General features: G+C 49.1%; 1 protein-coding gene across 3 annotated transcripts in view; it reads left to right on the top strand.

Annotated features, from left to right (window-relative positions):
• LOC116953184 (astrotactin-2-like) overlaps positions 1–17,025 on the top strand; it is a 483,535-nt gene that overhangs the window by 53,135 nt on the left and 413,375 nt on the right. For all 3 annotated transcript variants that reach the window (XM_032973126.2, XM_032973123.2, XM_032973125.2), the window contains exon 2: positions 4,614–4,801. In XM_032973126.2, coding sequence (XP_032829017.2) covers positions 4,614–4,801 — 188 coding nt within the window. The remainder of the gene's footprint in view (positions 1–4,613; positions 4,802–17,025) is intronic.

The raw sequence follows: 17,025 nt of genomic DNA, 5'->3' as shown, positions 1-17,025 counted from the left end.
TTCACACAAGGTGGGTGGGTACGCGTCGGAGCCTTTGCTTATTCATCTGGGTGTGAATGTGCGAGCACGTGATCCAGCACCCGAGAGCCAAGAGTTGGTGGATTATGCAGAATATGTAAACCTCTCAAACCCATTGGGCTGCACTAGGGGTGACCGGCCGCGTGGGTTTGAGGGGTGAGCACGCACGGTTGGCTACGTACGGTGCGGAAGAAGTTCAGCGTGCATACGTGCATGCGTGCAGGTGGTTTCCTGGACCCAGCTGTGCAGACTTTGCGAGGGTTATCCTCAGCTGTGCATCGTGGGTGTCCTCCAGGGAATCCGGTTGCTTTGTGCTGGGCGGGGGAGGGGGTTCCATGCGCTCGTTCTGCACAGCTCTGCGATGTTGTTAGGTCGTGCCGCACACTTGGTGTTCGGCGCTACAGCGTCTCGCCTTTTTGCAGAAAGAGCTCGGAGGAGTTTTTTTGTTGGACCTGGATTTTGTTCGTCCGCGTAAAATACCTTTTTTTTCCTTTTAATATACAAATTCGCTGAGCAACGCCCATTGCGGGATCCTTCCCCCCTAGGAAGGACTTGAGACTCAAGTGAGGTTTTTTTCCCCCTATTTCTTGGATTAAATAAATAAATGGCACCATTACAATCAGGTGTGAGCCCTTTGAGATCACGCGCCTCTTTCGACGGAAAACACAACATAGCACACATGTTAAACGAACATTGTTGATTGAGCAAGTTCCCGCGTTAGATACATGCACTGCAACGTAAGCAACTTATTACTCTTTTAACATCGCCATCGGTGATTTCAGTTAGCTTATTCTGAGTTTCCGGTCAATGCTGTGGTGTTGCCAACGCTGGGCTTGCAATCCGGAGGTCGCCGGTTCGATTCTATCCCCCCCCCGGAGAGGCAGTTGAAACAATGGGAAAAGTTCCATAAATTCCTCCCCCTCTTTGTATCCACCCAGCGGTATGAAATGGGTGCAACTGCCGATCGCCGATCGTCAGGTCACGTGTGGCGGGGTGAAGTGTGGGTTACTCCCACCCCTTCCAAGAAATGTGGAAGATTAGACCGAAATACCTCTTGAGTGAGAGAGTGAGAGGCTCTCTCGAGCTTCCCCCTAGCAGAGGCCTTTCCACCAGCGGTAGTGTGAGCGAGACATTGCGGAGGGTGGCTGCACCTTTACCTCGTCCACGACAACGATGACGGAGTGGCGGAGGCCACGGAAACCCACCCTGCGCGTTGTCAACGGTGGCAGGGTAGAGACGATTGGCAGAAGAACGCTGGCACCAGCATTCAAGGTCACCCTTCGGCAAAGACAATGACGATGATGGATTCTCATGAACGGCAGATACGGTATTAATATCTCCCTGCGGGGAGAATCTAAAACTGGAAACAGCAACAGGTGTGTTTGGGCATCCTCGTGGCAGAGGAAATAAATGTGGTAATAAATTGCATCGACGGGTGGGTAGGGGGGAGGTAGGAGAGGGGTTTGGGCGGGGGGCGGAGATCGGGGGGCATGGGCGTGAAGTGAACGTGGCTCAAGACGAGGAAGAGAGGAGGCAGCGTGCGTGACGGTGAAAGCGTCTCCAAGTCTCTTAATAGAGCGGCCGTTAAGCGGGCTCGTTTGCACGGCATTGCCTCTCGTTGCTTGTGCTGCGAACAGACTCGTTTCGTTCACGACGCTTTTACGTGGCCGCGTTGTTTCACGAGCGATACGTTACGTCTTTTTTCGCCGTATGTGCGCGGATCGGGCACCAGGTAAGATTACGTAGACGCAGCTCAACCGACCGCGACGTGAACAGAAATCATTGCATTTACGCCCGTGGTTTTATTTTTTGGTGTGAAAAAAAAATGCCCTACTTGTATCCAGTGATGGTGTCGGCGCCCCGTCATGTCATTGAGATGTCATTGACATGAAGCTATCGTTCAGAATTCCCACAGAGCGGTATGTCTGTACGTATGTTGAACTTCCTTTGCACCGTACGTAGCCAACTGTGCTAATTGGAGGCGCGGGGGAAGGACAGCAAACTGAACACAAAGATCAGTTCTAAATAAATGAGTTTTCAATTCAGATTGTAAGTGCATAGCTCCAGTGGCTTCCTAATATCGGAAAGGAAGAGTGTTCCAGACGGCCACAGAAGCACATCTGAAAGCGTGCAATGCAGTGTGTGAGTCCATGGATTTCTGTGACGAGTCTATGGGTGTCTGTATAATTCTATTGGTCTCTTTGTATCTATGTATGTTGAACTGCTTTTACACTGCACGGAGTCTGTAGTGTTATTTGGAGGTGCGCTTGGACGAACAACAAACAAAGCACAAAAAAGCCGTTCTAAAGAAGTGGGTTTTCAATCTTGATGATTTAAAAGTTCGTAGCTCCAGCGGCTTCCTAATATCGGAAGGGAGAGCGCTCCGAACGGCAGTGACCCCGTGTAGTGGAGAACAGACCACAGAAGCAAATGTCACAGAACCACTCCTTGAAAATCAACCTCAAGTGAACATGGCTCCACACTAAGGGTGTCCTTTCCTGCACATCTGACGCAACGGTCAAACCAGTTGTATTAATTCTCACCGTGGGAATTGTGGCACGTTAAGTGAAAAACTAAGTTTAATATCAGCGTGTTTTTGTTGCACAGTTATTGGTGACAAGACTGAGACCATCGGCTCGCTATACAACACTTTAATCTGCTCTGGCGAAAAACTCCCGAGTCGAAATCAGACTCTCAGTTGTACCAGATTATTACTCTGAACCCTGAGCCATCTGGACATATTTTATGTCTGTGGTTTTATTTAATGTTTTCATAAACGCAAGTGAATGTGATTTGCTGCTCAAATTAGCATTGAGGCATTGATGCTCATTTCCCGTTTGCAGCCCTGAGGCAGTGGTGGAAATTCCACAATCTTATGGCGGGGGCAAGGATATCCGTAGGACAACCACCGTTTAGAGGAGGAACGGGAGGGTCGGGAGATTGGGCTTGCTGCCCCTATTGAGTGGGGACTGCGAGCGGGGTGTGTGTACTGTCATGTGGGAAAGAGAAGGCGAGGGAAGAATAACTTAAGAAAGGGAGCAGAGGGAGTGGTGGGAAGACGGGGGGAGGGGTAGGGTAGGGGGGCAATGGTAAAAGGAAAGGGAAAGAGCACTTAGTAAGGAATAACTGAACACGCGCGTTGGTGAACTTATCAACCTGTCATAGTCCCGGCGAATGCGTCCGTGTTTATTTTGACGCGTTCAGCGCTTGAATTTTCTTTGGCTTCGGGGTTCACTTTTTGCGCTGGCGATGTTTCGCTCCCTCCGCTGCGCCGAGAGCGGCAGCCGTTTGTAAAAAGGAGGGAGCCTCTCGAAAATCAATCGCCCACCGTGCCTCTCGGCCAAGTCAAATGGACATTTCATGTCCGCGTGTACCAAATGTGTTCGTTTTCGAATCTGGCGGAACGGCAAAACGATGCGAACGTTTCACAATGACATCACGCAGGGCATTGCGCGGGGGGGGGGGGGGGAAAGAAAAAAGGGGGGAAAAAAAACATCTTCTCATTTTATTGCCAAATTGCATTGTCCCACGGCTTCCATAGCCTTCGTGAAGTAGATCACCAGCAACGCATTTGCGGTGAGCACTTCCGCCGATGTGAAGCGAGGTGGGACGAGTGTACGTGGCTGCGCTTGGTTTTTCGCGGTTCCTGTTTTGTGTGCGATGACTGAACAATCGCGACGACGAAATTCGCCGCTGACGCGGCCGCGCTTTATTTGGTCATCTGGAGAAACATCATAATGTGCGTTTTTTTTTTGTTTGGTTCGTGATGTGTCAAAATGATTGAACCTTGGAAATCCCTCGTGATGTCTTGTTTGCAATTGAGCCCAAAGTTGGTTTGAAAGTCCCTTGTTCCGCCCGACAGGCAGCTGCCTGCACCTTCATTGGCTCGTGTGTGTGGTCAGGCTAACATCCGTTTGAATCTCTCGGCCAACACCCTTGTTTCGATTGGACCCCTGCATATGACCAAGCACGTATCTTGCACAGTTTCCGAGCACTTTCAAAAGTCGCAGTGATTATTTGCTCAAATGAGCATTGAGGCGGTGCCAACCTCTTGCCTACAGCCCTGAGCCAGTGGTGGAAATTCCACCTTCCTATGGCGGAGGCAAGATCATCCGTAGGACAACAACTGTTAACTTCTCCACAAAATCGTAGCTATTTTATCCACCCCGGAGAGATGCTGGGTCGAGTCGACCTTCCCGTTGCGAGCCGCTCACTCCACCGCCTAGCTACCGTGCTTTACCCACAATACTGTTCAATAACACCGGTGATTTGGAGAGTAAACCCACAACATTTACAATTTGAGTATGACGACAGACATTTTGCTGGTGATTACAACCAGCTTCATCAGGCGATTTGCCATAATTGTGAAAGAGTCTTTATATAGAGCAAAGGCAATTGGCACGTTTTGTTTAAGTGACAAACCTTACAAATTGGCTGTGTCGGATGGTGGCGGGTTCACGACACGTTAACATTTCCGCGAACTAACCTAAAAAAAAAACCCGTTATCATGGATAATATTGGTCTCGAAATCCTAACTACGTATTCAAACCGAACACTGTTCAACTCTCCCTCTGACCCCGTCTCCCCGCCTCCAGAAATCATGGGCCCTGCTGAGGAGCTCCCCGCCGTCCACTGGCGCCAGCGGTGGCTGGAGAACGGCACGCTGCACTTCCGCGTGCTTCGCGACAGCGTGGCGCTGCGCTCCCCCGTCGCGGTGCCCACCCTGCGGCCCAACTCCCAGCAGCTCGACGAGCAGCTGCACATGCTGCACGTCTCCGTCATGGTGAGCTTTGGCGCGAGGGGCCGCGATTGGAACGCGCGTCCGCTTGTGCGCGTGTCCGTCACCCTGCGCCCGTGCTCACCACGGGCAGAGAGCCCTGGCCATCGTCCGCGCCATGAGAGTGTCCACACGCCCCTCCCCCCACTTCCCCTGCCCCCACCTACAACACCGCCACCCATCCAGTTGGGTTCAGATGTTGCTCAAGCCGGGTCGACGCCTGAGCAGTGAGTCGCGCAGTTCGGCTGCATGCGACCGGAACGCTTTGGCTGGGGCCACGCTCGAGCCACTGGTTCGCTCTACTCAGTTGCATGCAACTGGATCGATTAGGCTGGGTCCACGCCAGGGCATGTTGCTATTCACTCGCTCTTGAGTCATCATCATCATCATCATCGTCGTCGTCATCACCGTGCCTCATATGCAGTGCAATAGGCAAAACGGTGCACCACAACTAGTCGATTCGGTTATCGCATGCGGTGGGGGTAAAGTGTAGCTACCACCACTTCTTACAAGATCTCTGGCCAGCGTGGCTAGAGCAGGCCAAGATACCGCATAGATGTTCTTTCCAGAGCCTCCTGTAGTGGAGGCCCTTCCACCAGCAGTGCAGCGAGCAAGCGGTTGCAGGGGCTGCACCTTCACTTTTTAATCTTCTACCGCTGGCCCTGCCGTGTTCCACTTTTGCAAGTGCCAAGCATGGGCAGCCCGGGAAGCTGCCCTTCCTTCTCGCGGCAAAAGCGATGAGGGTGGCAAGCGCCGGTCTAATGTTGCGTAGAACGTTTGTGGAGTCTCTTTAAGGAAGGCAGGCAGGCCGAACATCAGGATATATTGTGTCCTTCACAGGCAGGAGTGATGTGTGTCGTGTTGCCGTGTCTTGCCGCGCCGATGCCTGGGGGCGGGGGGGGTGGAGGAGAACAGCGATGAATTTCAAGTCAGGGAAACCCGGGACACCGACAGGGTCATTTTGCCTCTGACCTCTAAACCATACCCGAGGTTTTGTCGACACAGGAGGCAGCCTTGAAGTGTTCCAACCCTGGGGCGATGATGAGAATGCTCGACGCCTCCGCAAGGCAGTGTTTTCTTGTACTTCTTCTAACTTGCAGCCATATAACGAATCGCCGCGATGGGTGGGAGAGGTGGCGCAGGGAGTAGCACGCCGCTCCGTGAGCCTGCCGATGTGACTTTGATTCCCAGCCGCGGTGGCGAGATGTTAACTCCCTCGCCCGGTTGGCAGGAGGTCGTGGGCTCGATCCTCACCCTGATGTTTGTATATTTGGAGTTTGCACGTCTCTCTCTCTCCCCGTGGTCGTGGGGATTTTTCCCGCAGCCTCCGGTTTCTCCCTCCACATTGAGAAACGTGCGTTTAGAGTATTTTGGCTGCTATGAATTTCCACACGATAAGCCGCTTTGTTGGGCTATCATTTGTGGCCAGGTCGCTTCTGAAAAATAGCTATGTAGCTCAGTGGGTCTTACCTGGTTAAATACAAAATAGTTTTGATTAATAGTTTCACAGGGTACCATTGTTACCTTCACCAACTGCCCATATACCAGCATGATGAAGTATGGTCAAACGCCTTTTGGGACAGCCTTGTATAAGATTCGCGTCGAAATTAGGTACACGTGGGGTGGAGCGCTTGCACGAGTGGTCTGCGCCGGTGAGTTAAATTCCAAGCTATGGCTGAAATCAATGGCAAGCGCTATCGGAACTGGTTCTGGGCCAACCCGCACTGACCAGCGTGGTGAAGTATGGTCAAACAGCCCACGTGACTGACACGGCGTGGGGAGTCCTTCATCCGACAGTGGATTGGAACAGATCTCTAAATGATTAATCATTAGACGTAATTTATAAAGATTATGAATCACCTACCCCCGGGTGATTTGATGAATCATCCTTATTAGTTTGAGTCTTCTTGTATTTTTTTACGTTCTCTTTTATTTTTATTCTCTTATTCTTACCATTGTGTTTGCTCAGTTTGCCCGAAATGGCTTATAATTTACACGAGTCATGAACACTTCATATGTACGTTGAACTTCTTTCGCACCGCACGTAGCCAACCGTGCTCATCACGCACACGCACGGTCCGTTTTGTCGATTGAAGCCAGAGTTTTGCCAGGTGCCTGCGAGAGTTGGCATGGCCTGCTCTGTCCGGTTTCACAGTTTCACAACCACCACGCCTCCACCAGCTGACATGACGGCACACCGCTTGTTGAGCGCGAAGCCAAACAGACATGACATGGTCGCGGAGTCAATCTGCGTGTGTGTGTATATGTTGAAATTCGTTTGCGCCGTACGTAGCCAACCGTGCTAATGGAAGGTGCGGCGGAAGGACAACAAACCAGACGCAGAAAGCCGTTCTTAAGAAATGAGTTTTCAATCCAGATTTAAAAGTGCGTAGCTCCGGCGGCATCCTAACATCGGAATGCAAGAGCGTTCCAGACGGCCGCAGAAGAGCGTCAGAAAGCGCGCAGTGACCGTCTCTGTTCGATGGCCAGCCAAAATTTGTCAGCATAACATTTGCCTCCTGTCTGCTTGCGGACGTGCGTGCGGTAGCACTTGTTCGCAGTGCAAGCAAGTGTCGCAAGCAACTGGAATAACGTTCGCAATCACGACGAGGCTCTATTTTGCCTGCGTTTGCCGCAACGATGAGGCAGCACTGATTTTACAGTGGTTGAGGGGGGGGATCCCTCTTTGTCAGATGGCTCTCCCTTCTCTCTCGCTCGAGTAATGCAAACTCGTGGGAAAACTGTCAGACATTCAAATTAACCACTCAGCTGTGGATTTGCAATTCCACTTTACTGGCCCTTGCTCGGAGCAAACAGACTGCATCCCTTTCAGACCACAAGGGCGGTCTAAGCCGGTTTAACTCTGATAAGTGGCCAAGTGGGCTTAGTGCGTACCAACACCGAGTCAGTTTGCGTGGGGTCAGTGGCTTGTCAATTTATTTTTTACAGGATTGCTAAAGTGCCCGTTAATTGTAAAGAAGTGGAAGGCTCGATTTCATTTCCAGCAGCGGGTGGTTGCCACTCGTATTCCAAGCACTGGAGAGGGAATCGCCTCCCCGCCGTCCCATCTCCTTTTCCCGAGCTCGAAGAAACGCGTTGAGTCGTTCCTGTGACGAGCTTTTGGTGGTGCTGTTTGTTGCTCGCCGTTTTTTGGGGCATTTGAGCCCACCGTGCTCAGCAACAGTGGTGTAAACAAACGAACAAAAATCAATGCCACGTTTGAAAAAAAATCCATGCCAGTCCTATGCAGCACTGGCGCTGGTCCATTGGGAGCATTCATTCCCCCCCCACATTCAATTTATAAACTCCTCGAGAGGTGACAGATGCGATTTATAGACAAGAGATACAGGCAGATAATGTAACTGTTTATATGTACCTATATATGTATGTGTATAGGAGGGATGTTTTTGGGATTTAAACATTTATGATTTTCAGATTTTCAAGGAAAATGTTTGATATAGTGTCAGGTTATCCGATCATTGTACGTCACCTTATACATCTGTGCGTCATCGGTCACACAGATCTTGTCTTCACAAGTGATGTCACTCGAGGCCACGTTAAACAATTTTCGTCTGTAAAATCAGCAGAAGGGATGTTGTGATATTCGTGATGTCGCTTCCCTTTTGATGCTTTAATAATTATTATGCTCGTTTACACAGGAAAGTCTCACCGAGTCTCACGACTGTTTGTCAGGAGATGCCTGCCAAGTTTTCCGTAGTCGGGGGGGGGGGAAGGAGGGGGGTAATTGCGATGTGTAATCCCCACAGGGGGCATCACGGTGGCTAGGAGATGTTAACCTTCTCACCTGGTCGACAGGAAGTCATGGGTTTGATCCCGACCCTGATGCCTGCTGTATATTTGGAGTTTGTCTCTTTTCCCCGTGGTCACGTGGCTTTTTCTCCGGGTGCTCCGGCTTTTCCCCTCCACATTTAGAATTAACATATTGCGATACATTTCCACGCGATAAGCCACTTCGTTTAGCTATCATTTGTGGGCAGGTCGCTTCTGGTAAAATAAAAAAAAACTGTTTAGTTTTTAGTTTACAGTAAATTGCGGTGTAATGTTTCTCATTTTAAGCATAACGCCGGCACACAATGGCCTACCCTTGCAAAAGACATGACGGAATCTTTAAATGTCCACTGTGAAAGCAAAACGGCGTTTGGCATTTTTCGCAGCCATTACACCCGCAGCGCTAACCAGAGTGGCCGCTGGATTCCAAACCACGAACCTCCGTGACGGGCAACAAACTAATTCTCGCCGGGCCGCGTCACCGCGCATTTAAACGAACTTTTCTCTCTCCCGATAGTCAGTCGGAACCTCGGTGGCTGACACCACGCCGTGCCAAGCGCGCGGCCTCTCTTCTCGGTCACACGGCAGTCTGCGAAACAGCTGTGCTCGCAAGTTGTGTTTTACTGGGCACTTGCAACAATTGCACTTACAGTCTGAATGCGGGTGGGCTGTTTGGCTTGGCCAAACGTTGCACCTTTGTAGGGCATGTGCAACCGGCCAGCTGCACACCCACAAGGTCCCGTTGTTCTTTTGAAGTTTTAGCAGGCGGGCACCTGCGTGATGACCGTATTTGTGCTTGCGAGTGTGATAATGTGAGCGCGCGCGCGTGCGTGTGTGTGTGTGTCGAGCGGTAGCGGTAGTGCAATGGTTAGCGCGTGCTGCACTATGGACCCCCCCCGGCGACCCGAGTTCAATTCCCGCTCACGGCCAGCGCCATTATCTGAAATGGTCCTGGGCCTCCCCTAGGTCGACTCAGCCTCAAATACATACCTGTTTGCATGTGTAAATATCACCATTGGGGAGACAAAGGCGGTCGGTCGAGCCGGCCTTCATGTGTGAATACTAGCAGCAATCTTTGTTGTCCTTCCCCTGCACCCTCCCATATGGCACTCTTGGCTACGTACGGTGCGAAAGAAGTTCAACATACACACACACATGCTTGCCGCAACAGTCTGTCAAGGCTATACCGGGTAGTAGTTTGCCTTTGCGTGTGTCGAGCGGTGGCGCAGTTACTCACGCACTGTGAACCCAGCGACCCGAGTTGTATTCCCGCTCACGGCCACCAACGCCACTGACGATTATTATGAACTGATCCTGAGCCTCCCCTAGGTCGATTCAGCCTCAAATGAGTTCTTAGTACTGTGGGCGTGGTCCTGGCCACCCACCCCCTCGTGTGTCTTTGCCTTGTATGTCACGTGGAGGAGTGGTGGCGCAGCGGTGAACGCACTGATCTACGGATTAGCCCGGCAAACCTGAGGTCAGCTCTCGGTCAGGGCTAATCAACAGGGACGAGTTATATCTGAACCAGTCTGTGCCCTCCCCTAGGTCGGCACAGCCTTACATGAGCACAGTGTGTAGACGTTAGAACTGGGGAGACAAAGAAGGCCAGTTGTGGTGCTGGCTTATCGTGCTCCGTGTCTGCGTTAATAGTTGCTCGCAAACTCAGCTTTCTGCAGCAGTGTACACAAACTCTTTGTGTGCTCCAACTCTTTTTACTTGTGTGCATTTTTAGACCGATTTGTGTTCACGCATAGGGCCGAATGAATGCACTTGACGAAGGTGATAAATATTAGCCAGTGCACTTTGTGAAATGCCCTTTTCAAATCTGTCTCACTTTTGAAATTTTGCAGGTAAAAAATATCCCGTGTCCTTAAACAAAAACTATCGGGTATATTTAATCAACGTGAAATGGCTCTGCGCCAAGACACGGTTTGCAAAGATCACAATTAAATATTGTAGGCACACCGCTGTATTTATTTATGAAATGCATGCCTGGCATTGCTTCATGTGCGTGCTATGTCACAATGTCATCACGATCATCATTAGCCGTGACCTACCCATTCGCTATATATCTCTGTAACATCACAGATAAATTAAGTTTGATCAGTTTAACCACAATTTATCACGACTATAAATGGCCAGACATCCTCATGAATGCAAGTCAGCTGATCTCATAAGCGACGATCCTGTCATGCGTGCTCCTGTTCCTTGGATGGTGACATGGACCCATAAAAAAGTGGATATGAGCACAGTTTTGATATGAGCAACACATGGTTACGTTACTCTGGTGTGGGGGGAAGGCAAGGAGATTCATGGTTCTAATCCAGCAAACCGCCCTGAATAATACTGCAGGTGTAATACAGTGAGGGAAAAAAGTATTTGATCCTCTGCTGATTTTGTACGTTTGACCACTGACAAAGAAATGATCAGTCTATAATTTTAATGGTAGGTTTATTTGAACAGTGTGAGACAGAATAACAACAACAAAAATCCAGAAAAATGCATGTCATAAATTGATTTGCATTTTAATGAGGGAAATAAGTATTTGACCCCTCTGCAAAACTTGACTTAGTACTTGGTGGCAAAACCCTTGTTGGCAATCACAGAGGTGAGACGTTTCTTGTAGTTGGCCACCAGGTTTGCACACATCTCAGGAGGGATTTTGTCCCACTCCTCTTTGCAGATCTTCTCCAAGTCATTAAGGTTTCGAGGGTGGCGTTTGGCAACTCGAACCTTCAGCTCCCTCCACAGATTTTCTATGGGATTAAGGTCTGGAAACTGGCTAGGCCACTCCAGGACCTTAATGTGCTTCTTCTTGAGCCACTCCTTTGTTGCCTTGGCCGTGTGTTTTGGGTCATTGTTATGCTGGAATACCCATCGACGACCCATTTTCAATGCCCTGGCTGAGGGAAGGAGGTTCTGACCCAAAATTTGACGGTACCTGGCCCCGTCCATCGTCCCTTTGATGCGGTGAAGATGTCCTGTCCCCTTAGCAGAAAAACACCCCCAAAGCATAATGTTTCCACCTCCATGTTTGACGGTGGGGATGGTGTTCTTGGGGTCATATGCAGCATTCCTCCTCCTCCAAACACGGCAGGTTGAGTTGATGCCAAAGAGCTCCATTTTGGTCTCATCTGACCACAACACTTTCACCCAGTTGTCCTCTGAATCATTCAGATGTTTATTGGCAAACTTCAGACGGGCATGTATATGTGCTTTCTTGAGCAGGGGGACCTTGCGGGCCCTGCAGGATTTCAGTCCTTCACGGCGTAGTGTGAAACCAATTGTTTTCTTAGTGACTATGGTCCCAGCTGCCTTGAGATCATTGACAAGATCCTCCCGTGTAGTGCTGGGCTGATTCCTCACCGTTATCATGATCATTGCAACTCCACGAGGTGAGATCTTGCATGGAGCCCCAGGCCGAGGGAGATTGACAGTTATTTTGTGTTTCTTCCATTTGCGAATAATCGCACCAACTGTTGTCACCTTCTCACCAAGCTGCTTGGCAATGGTCTTGTAGCCCATTCCAGCGTTGTGTAGGTCTACAATCTTGTCCCTGACATTCTTGGAGAGCTCTTTGGTATTGGCCATGGTGGAGAGTTGATTGCTTCTGTGATTGATTGCTTTTGTGGACAGGTGTCTTTTATACAGGTAACAAGCTGAGATTAGGAGCACTCCCTTTAAGAGTCTGCTCCTAATCTCAGCTCGTTACCTGTATAAAAGATACCTGGAAGTCAGAAATCTTTCTGATTGAGAAGGGGTCAAATACTTATTTCCCTCATTAAAATGCAAATAAATTTATAACATTTTTGACATGTGTTTTTCTGGATTTTGTTGTTGTTATTATTCTGTCTCTCACTGTTCAAATAAACCTACCATTAAAATTATAGACTGATCATTTCTTTGTCAGTGGGCAAACGTACAAAATCAGCAGGGGATCAAATACTTTTTTCCCTCACTGTAACTATGATTACACTTGGCGCCATCCTCATGACATTGGACATTAAAGATGCCCTGACCTAATTTGCAATATTTGGCCGTTGTGTGCTTGTGTTAGGGTCCAAATTTGCCAAATTCGATCATTACACCACAAATGACTCAATTTGGATTATAGATAGCAATCATTGGCCCTCCCCCACTGGCAGACTTATGCCCCAGGTCCTAGATCACTCTTGCGAACGACACTCATCCTGATCTCTTGAGTGAATACTCACCTGGAAGTTAAATCTTCCCTCTTTTGGTTCCCACTCCGTCGCCAGTCTCGGCCATCGTCTATCGTCTTCATTTCGTCATCTTGCGAGGACCCACGTCATGGCTCTGTGTGACATCACCTCATTGCGTGGCTTGAAACTCGTTATTAATAGAGGCGCAGCCCTGAAATTGCTCGACAATGCGTCGCGGTGCAGAGATGTTAACTCCCTCGCATAGTATGCACGAGGTCATGGGTTCGATACCAAACCTGACACTTGTATATTTGGAGTTTGCGTCTCTCTCTCTCTCTCTCCCCTCGTGGTCACGTGGATTTTCCTCCGTGTCCTCTGGTTTTTCCCTCCATGTTTAGAAACGTGCGTTTAGAGTATTTGGCTGCAATTAATTTCCACGTGATAAGCCACTACGTTGAGCTATCATTTGTGGCCAGATCGCTTCTGAAAAAGGGATATATAGCTCAGTGGGCCTTACCCGGATAAAATAATAATGCCACCACTCGTTGCATCCATTGTTGAAGGGCGTCTCATAAATCTAAATTCGTATGATCATCACCAGTTAAATACCTCCAAGGACAAATGCATGTTGGAAAGCGAACGAAGATATATCCCTGAACAATCTGGGTTTTGGCTGTCAGAATTGAGTACATTTTAATCTAGTATGGTCTTAGATAACTTTAATTCACCCTGTAAGTTAATGATCGCGTGCCACTCCACATGAGTAACAGGATTGATAATACAACTGCCATTGTGTCAGTTACAACACATTGCAATGCAAACGTTGAAGCTGCGAGATTGAGAGTTTATTTTATTATTATTTGAAAGGGGAATGGCCTTGGGTGGCCATTTCACAAAATGGTAAATATATTAAAAATGCATGAATAGAAAAGTGCTGCTGATAATCTAAGAGAGGAATAAAAACCAATGTACTCCGTGATTGTTTGTGTGGGCTTCTTTACAGAGAATTTATATATATTTTTTACGAGGAGAATACCACACCTAAAATATTTGTTTGTTCCTTGAATGCCCTCTTGAGCAATTCTCCACATTCTCTGTGTGCTCGCACACTGTGGACATGGCTTTGAGTGTACCTCTCTTCCCATTCACTGCGAAGGACAGCAACCCATAGCACAAACGGACGACAGCACCTACGGCACTTGTTACATTGTTATTCTGGTGCAATGGTTCGCAGCACCAATCCCAGAGCTCGCCGATTCGATTCGATCTCCGCGTTGCGGCAGTTGAAACAACGGTGCAGGTTTCCTAAATTTCACCCAGGGCCAACATGCCCGCCTCCTCTCCAAACGCCACCTCCACCCACACCAGCGGCTTAAGCGTGGGTGCACCTCCTGTTAGCACGGTTGCCTACGTACGTTGCAAAAGAAGAATTTCAACGTACACACACACGTACATGGGTGCGTCACAGTCGGTCAATAGGCAGGCCGCGTGTGGTGGGGTAAAATGTGGGTATTCCCACTTCTTTTGAGATTTGCTGGCCAGCGCGAAAGAGCAGATCAAGAATTCCCCCCCCCCCCCCCCCCAGGAAGTTAGTCCCTCTAGAGCTCCCTTTAGCGGAGGGCCCTCCGCCAGCAGTGGCATGAACGGAGCAATTGCAGGGCTGCACCTCAACCGTCAGCTTGCCTATCATGAGCGTAGCTGTGGTGGGCTGCTTGCTGGGATGGCACCAATCCAGAATATTTATTGATAATGGAGGAATCCGATTAGCTATAAAGCTATTTTTCACAGATGTCCAGTCAGGTCAGGAAAGTAAACAAAACACAATCTAAAAAAAACATGATAGTCATACAATGTACAAGAAACGTAAACAAATCACTCAAGAACAAACAAATGAAACTAAACCATCCCCATCCCAGCAGGCAAAGCCCACTGGGGTATGAACTTATTTTTCAGAAGCGAACTGGCCACAAAGTGATAGCTCAACAAAGTGGCTCATCATTTGGACATTCACATAACAGCAAAGTCATCAAAATAATCCCAAGGCGTGTTTTTTTATTAATTTATGTGGCAGTGGCTCGGTGGTGATGTGACTCATCTAAAGCGAATTTCAGGAGCGCCGCACCTTACTTATCAAGAGAGCGGCCGCCAGTTGTCGAGCTCCCAACGCCGGCGGTGCGCGTTTATCGGCCGTCTGGGTGTGAATACGATGAGGGTGGAGAGAGGGACAACTGGCGGTTCTTTACCGGGTGCCGTGGCGACACGTAGCACTTAGTATGCCCGCGGTGCGGTCGCGATTTAAACGTTCTCAAAGCGACACGTCCGAGCAACCTCTCGACCGAACGCTTTTGTGTGCTTGCAGTGAACGATCGGTTCGTCCTCGGTGGCCCGTAAAGGTTGCGTGACAATTGGCCGCGTGGGCGTGCGCGGTCGTGCTGGTGATGCGCGGCGCTACGGTTTGCTCCCGGGGTTTGTGTCGCGTGTGTTGTTCGTCATCCATGTCCGACGCTTCGCCACCGCGCCGTTGGGAGAGATTCACGTGGCCCATTTATCCTCGCACTTTTAAGGGGCCGCTGCACTTTCCCACGGGCCCTGCTAATGGGGATGTGTCCGTCACATGTCAGTCAACCTGATATACAACCCACGTTTATTTTCCTCACTGGAATTTAGGCAACTTAAGTTGGGGAAAAAAAGGTGTGTGATTGGGCTGACAGTATCAGCTCTTTTCAAGTTGAGATTTTGGTTGTTGCCACAGGTGGCTAAAACCCAAATTCACTCCCAGGAAGTCGGCAGTGTTCGCTCAGTTGCTTGGACCCCAGAGGCACTCAGCCACATGCCTGATGACTGGCCTCATCGCTGAGGGGGGGATGAGTGGAGGCCATTCTCTGTGGCGCAGTTGTCCTCCAAAAGCCCCTTTTCAAACATTCCCACATTGAGCCCCATTTGTGGTGAAGAGAAAAATCATAAACTATGCTCAGATTGAAAACCATGGAAATCCATTAGCTTTGTTGAATTCCACAAAGCCCTTCTTTGTTGAAGAAAACTTGGGAAAACATTTGCTTGAGGTTGACAATGCGCGATAGGTTACTCATTCGCCACACTTTACATTCCAAGTGGCAGAGCTTTGTACAGGTAAAGTAACCACAGACCCCACTCTGTGCCTCCTTCTAGGGGTGACTCATGCTACTCTGTGCATTATTATTTTTTGTTGTAAAATTCGAGTTCTCAAAGGGGCTCGTTGATGAGTGGATTATGCCTCGTCTTCCCACAATGCAATGTGGCAGCCACATTTTTTTACGTTACTTTTAATAAAAATTCGTTTAATTAATGATCACTACTCTTTGATTCTTGAAGGATTGTTTTTCTGTTACTCAGTCGCTAGGGTTATGCAATTATTCACGTGACTATTTACAGAACTGGTTATCCGGAAACAGTTTTAAAATATTATTCTTATAAGGCCCCAATGGTGTCAAGTGCAGTCTCCATCTCTTATTGTTCACACTGTCAGTACCCTCCCTATGTGTGTGCTGTCAAGAAGGACCCTTTGCCCAACACGTTTGCCAATTATATACAGTAACACCCCGGTTTACATCAGGGATGCGTTCTTGAAAGGTGCGATGACGAATATCGGAACGACGTAAATCGTAGCGATTTACCAGGGTAGTAGCTGGAGGCGACAGATACCAGAAAGGATGGACGATGATGCCGTTGGCGACGTGTGGGGTTGAGGCGACGCAAATCAGGGCGCGGTATTGATAGATTGCCGACGTATTTGCGAAACGACTTAAAAGCGGGAGACGTAAATCGGGGTATTGCTGTATATCGATTTCCTTTTCATTCCGCTGTGTTATTGACCATTGCGTTGAGTCAATATAGCACGTAAGATTTCATGACGATTGTTGTTCACTATGAAGTTGTTGTTTTTTTTCGGTGGAGGTAGATTGACCACAAATTACATTTGTACGAGCTAACCCATTAATTTATTGATTTTATTTTTTGTCCACAATTAGTTCGGTCGGTCGTGGTGCGCACCGCTGCACTGTGGCGCAGCGCTGCGCGGTCCGTCCGTTGTGTCTTCGGGGTTGCGAGCGCGGGTTTGTCCAGCGTGGTGTCCGACGTGTTTCTGCGCGTGCTGGGGGCTTCTTTCAAACACGTCAAGGGCGTGAAAACGTCAGACATCGGTGGCAAGCAACGTGAGTGGCGCAACCGGATAACACATCAGAGAGTGAGTCTGCAAAGCCGCAGAGACCTACGGTGTCATAAATATTTGGCGCGTGTTGA

The sequence above is a fragment of the Petromyzon marinus genome, chromosome 50 (genome assembly GCF_048934315.1).
Source record: "Petromyzon marinus isolate PM22_M1 ecotype Great Lakes invasive population chromosome 50, UKy_Petmar_22M1.pri1.0, whole genome shotgun sequence".
In the NCBI taxonomy this organism is placed as follows: domain Eukaryota; kingdom Metazoa; phylum Chordata; class Hyperoartia; order Petromyzontiformes; family Petromyzontidae; genus Petromyzon; species Petromyzon marinus.
Note: the sequence above shows the minus strand (reverse complement) of the source record. Positions and strands in the feature narration are given on the sequence as shown.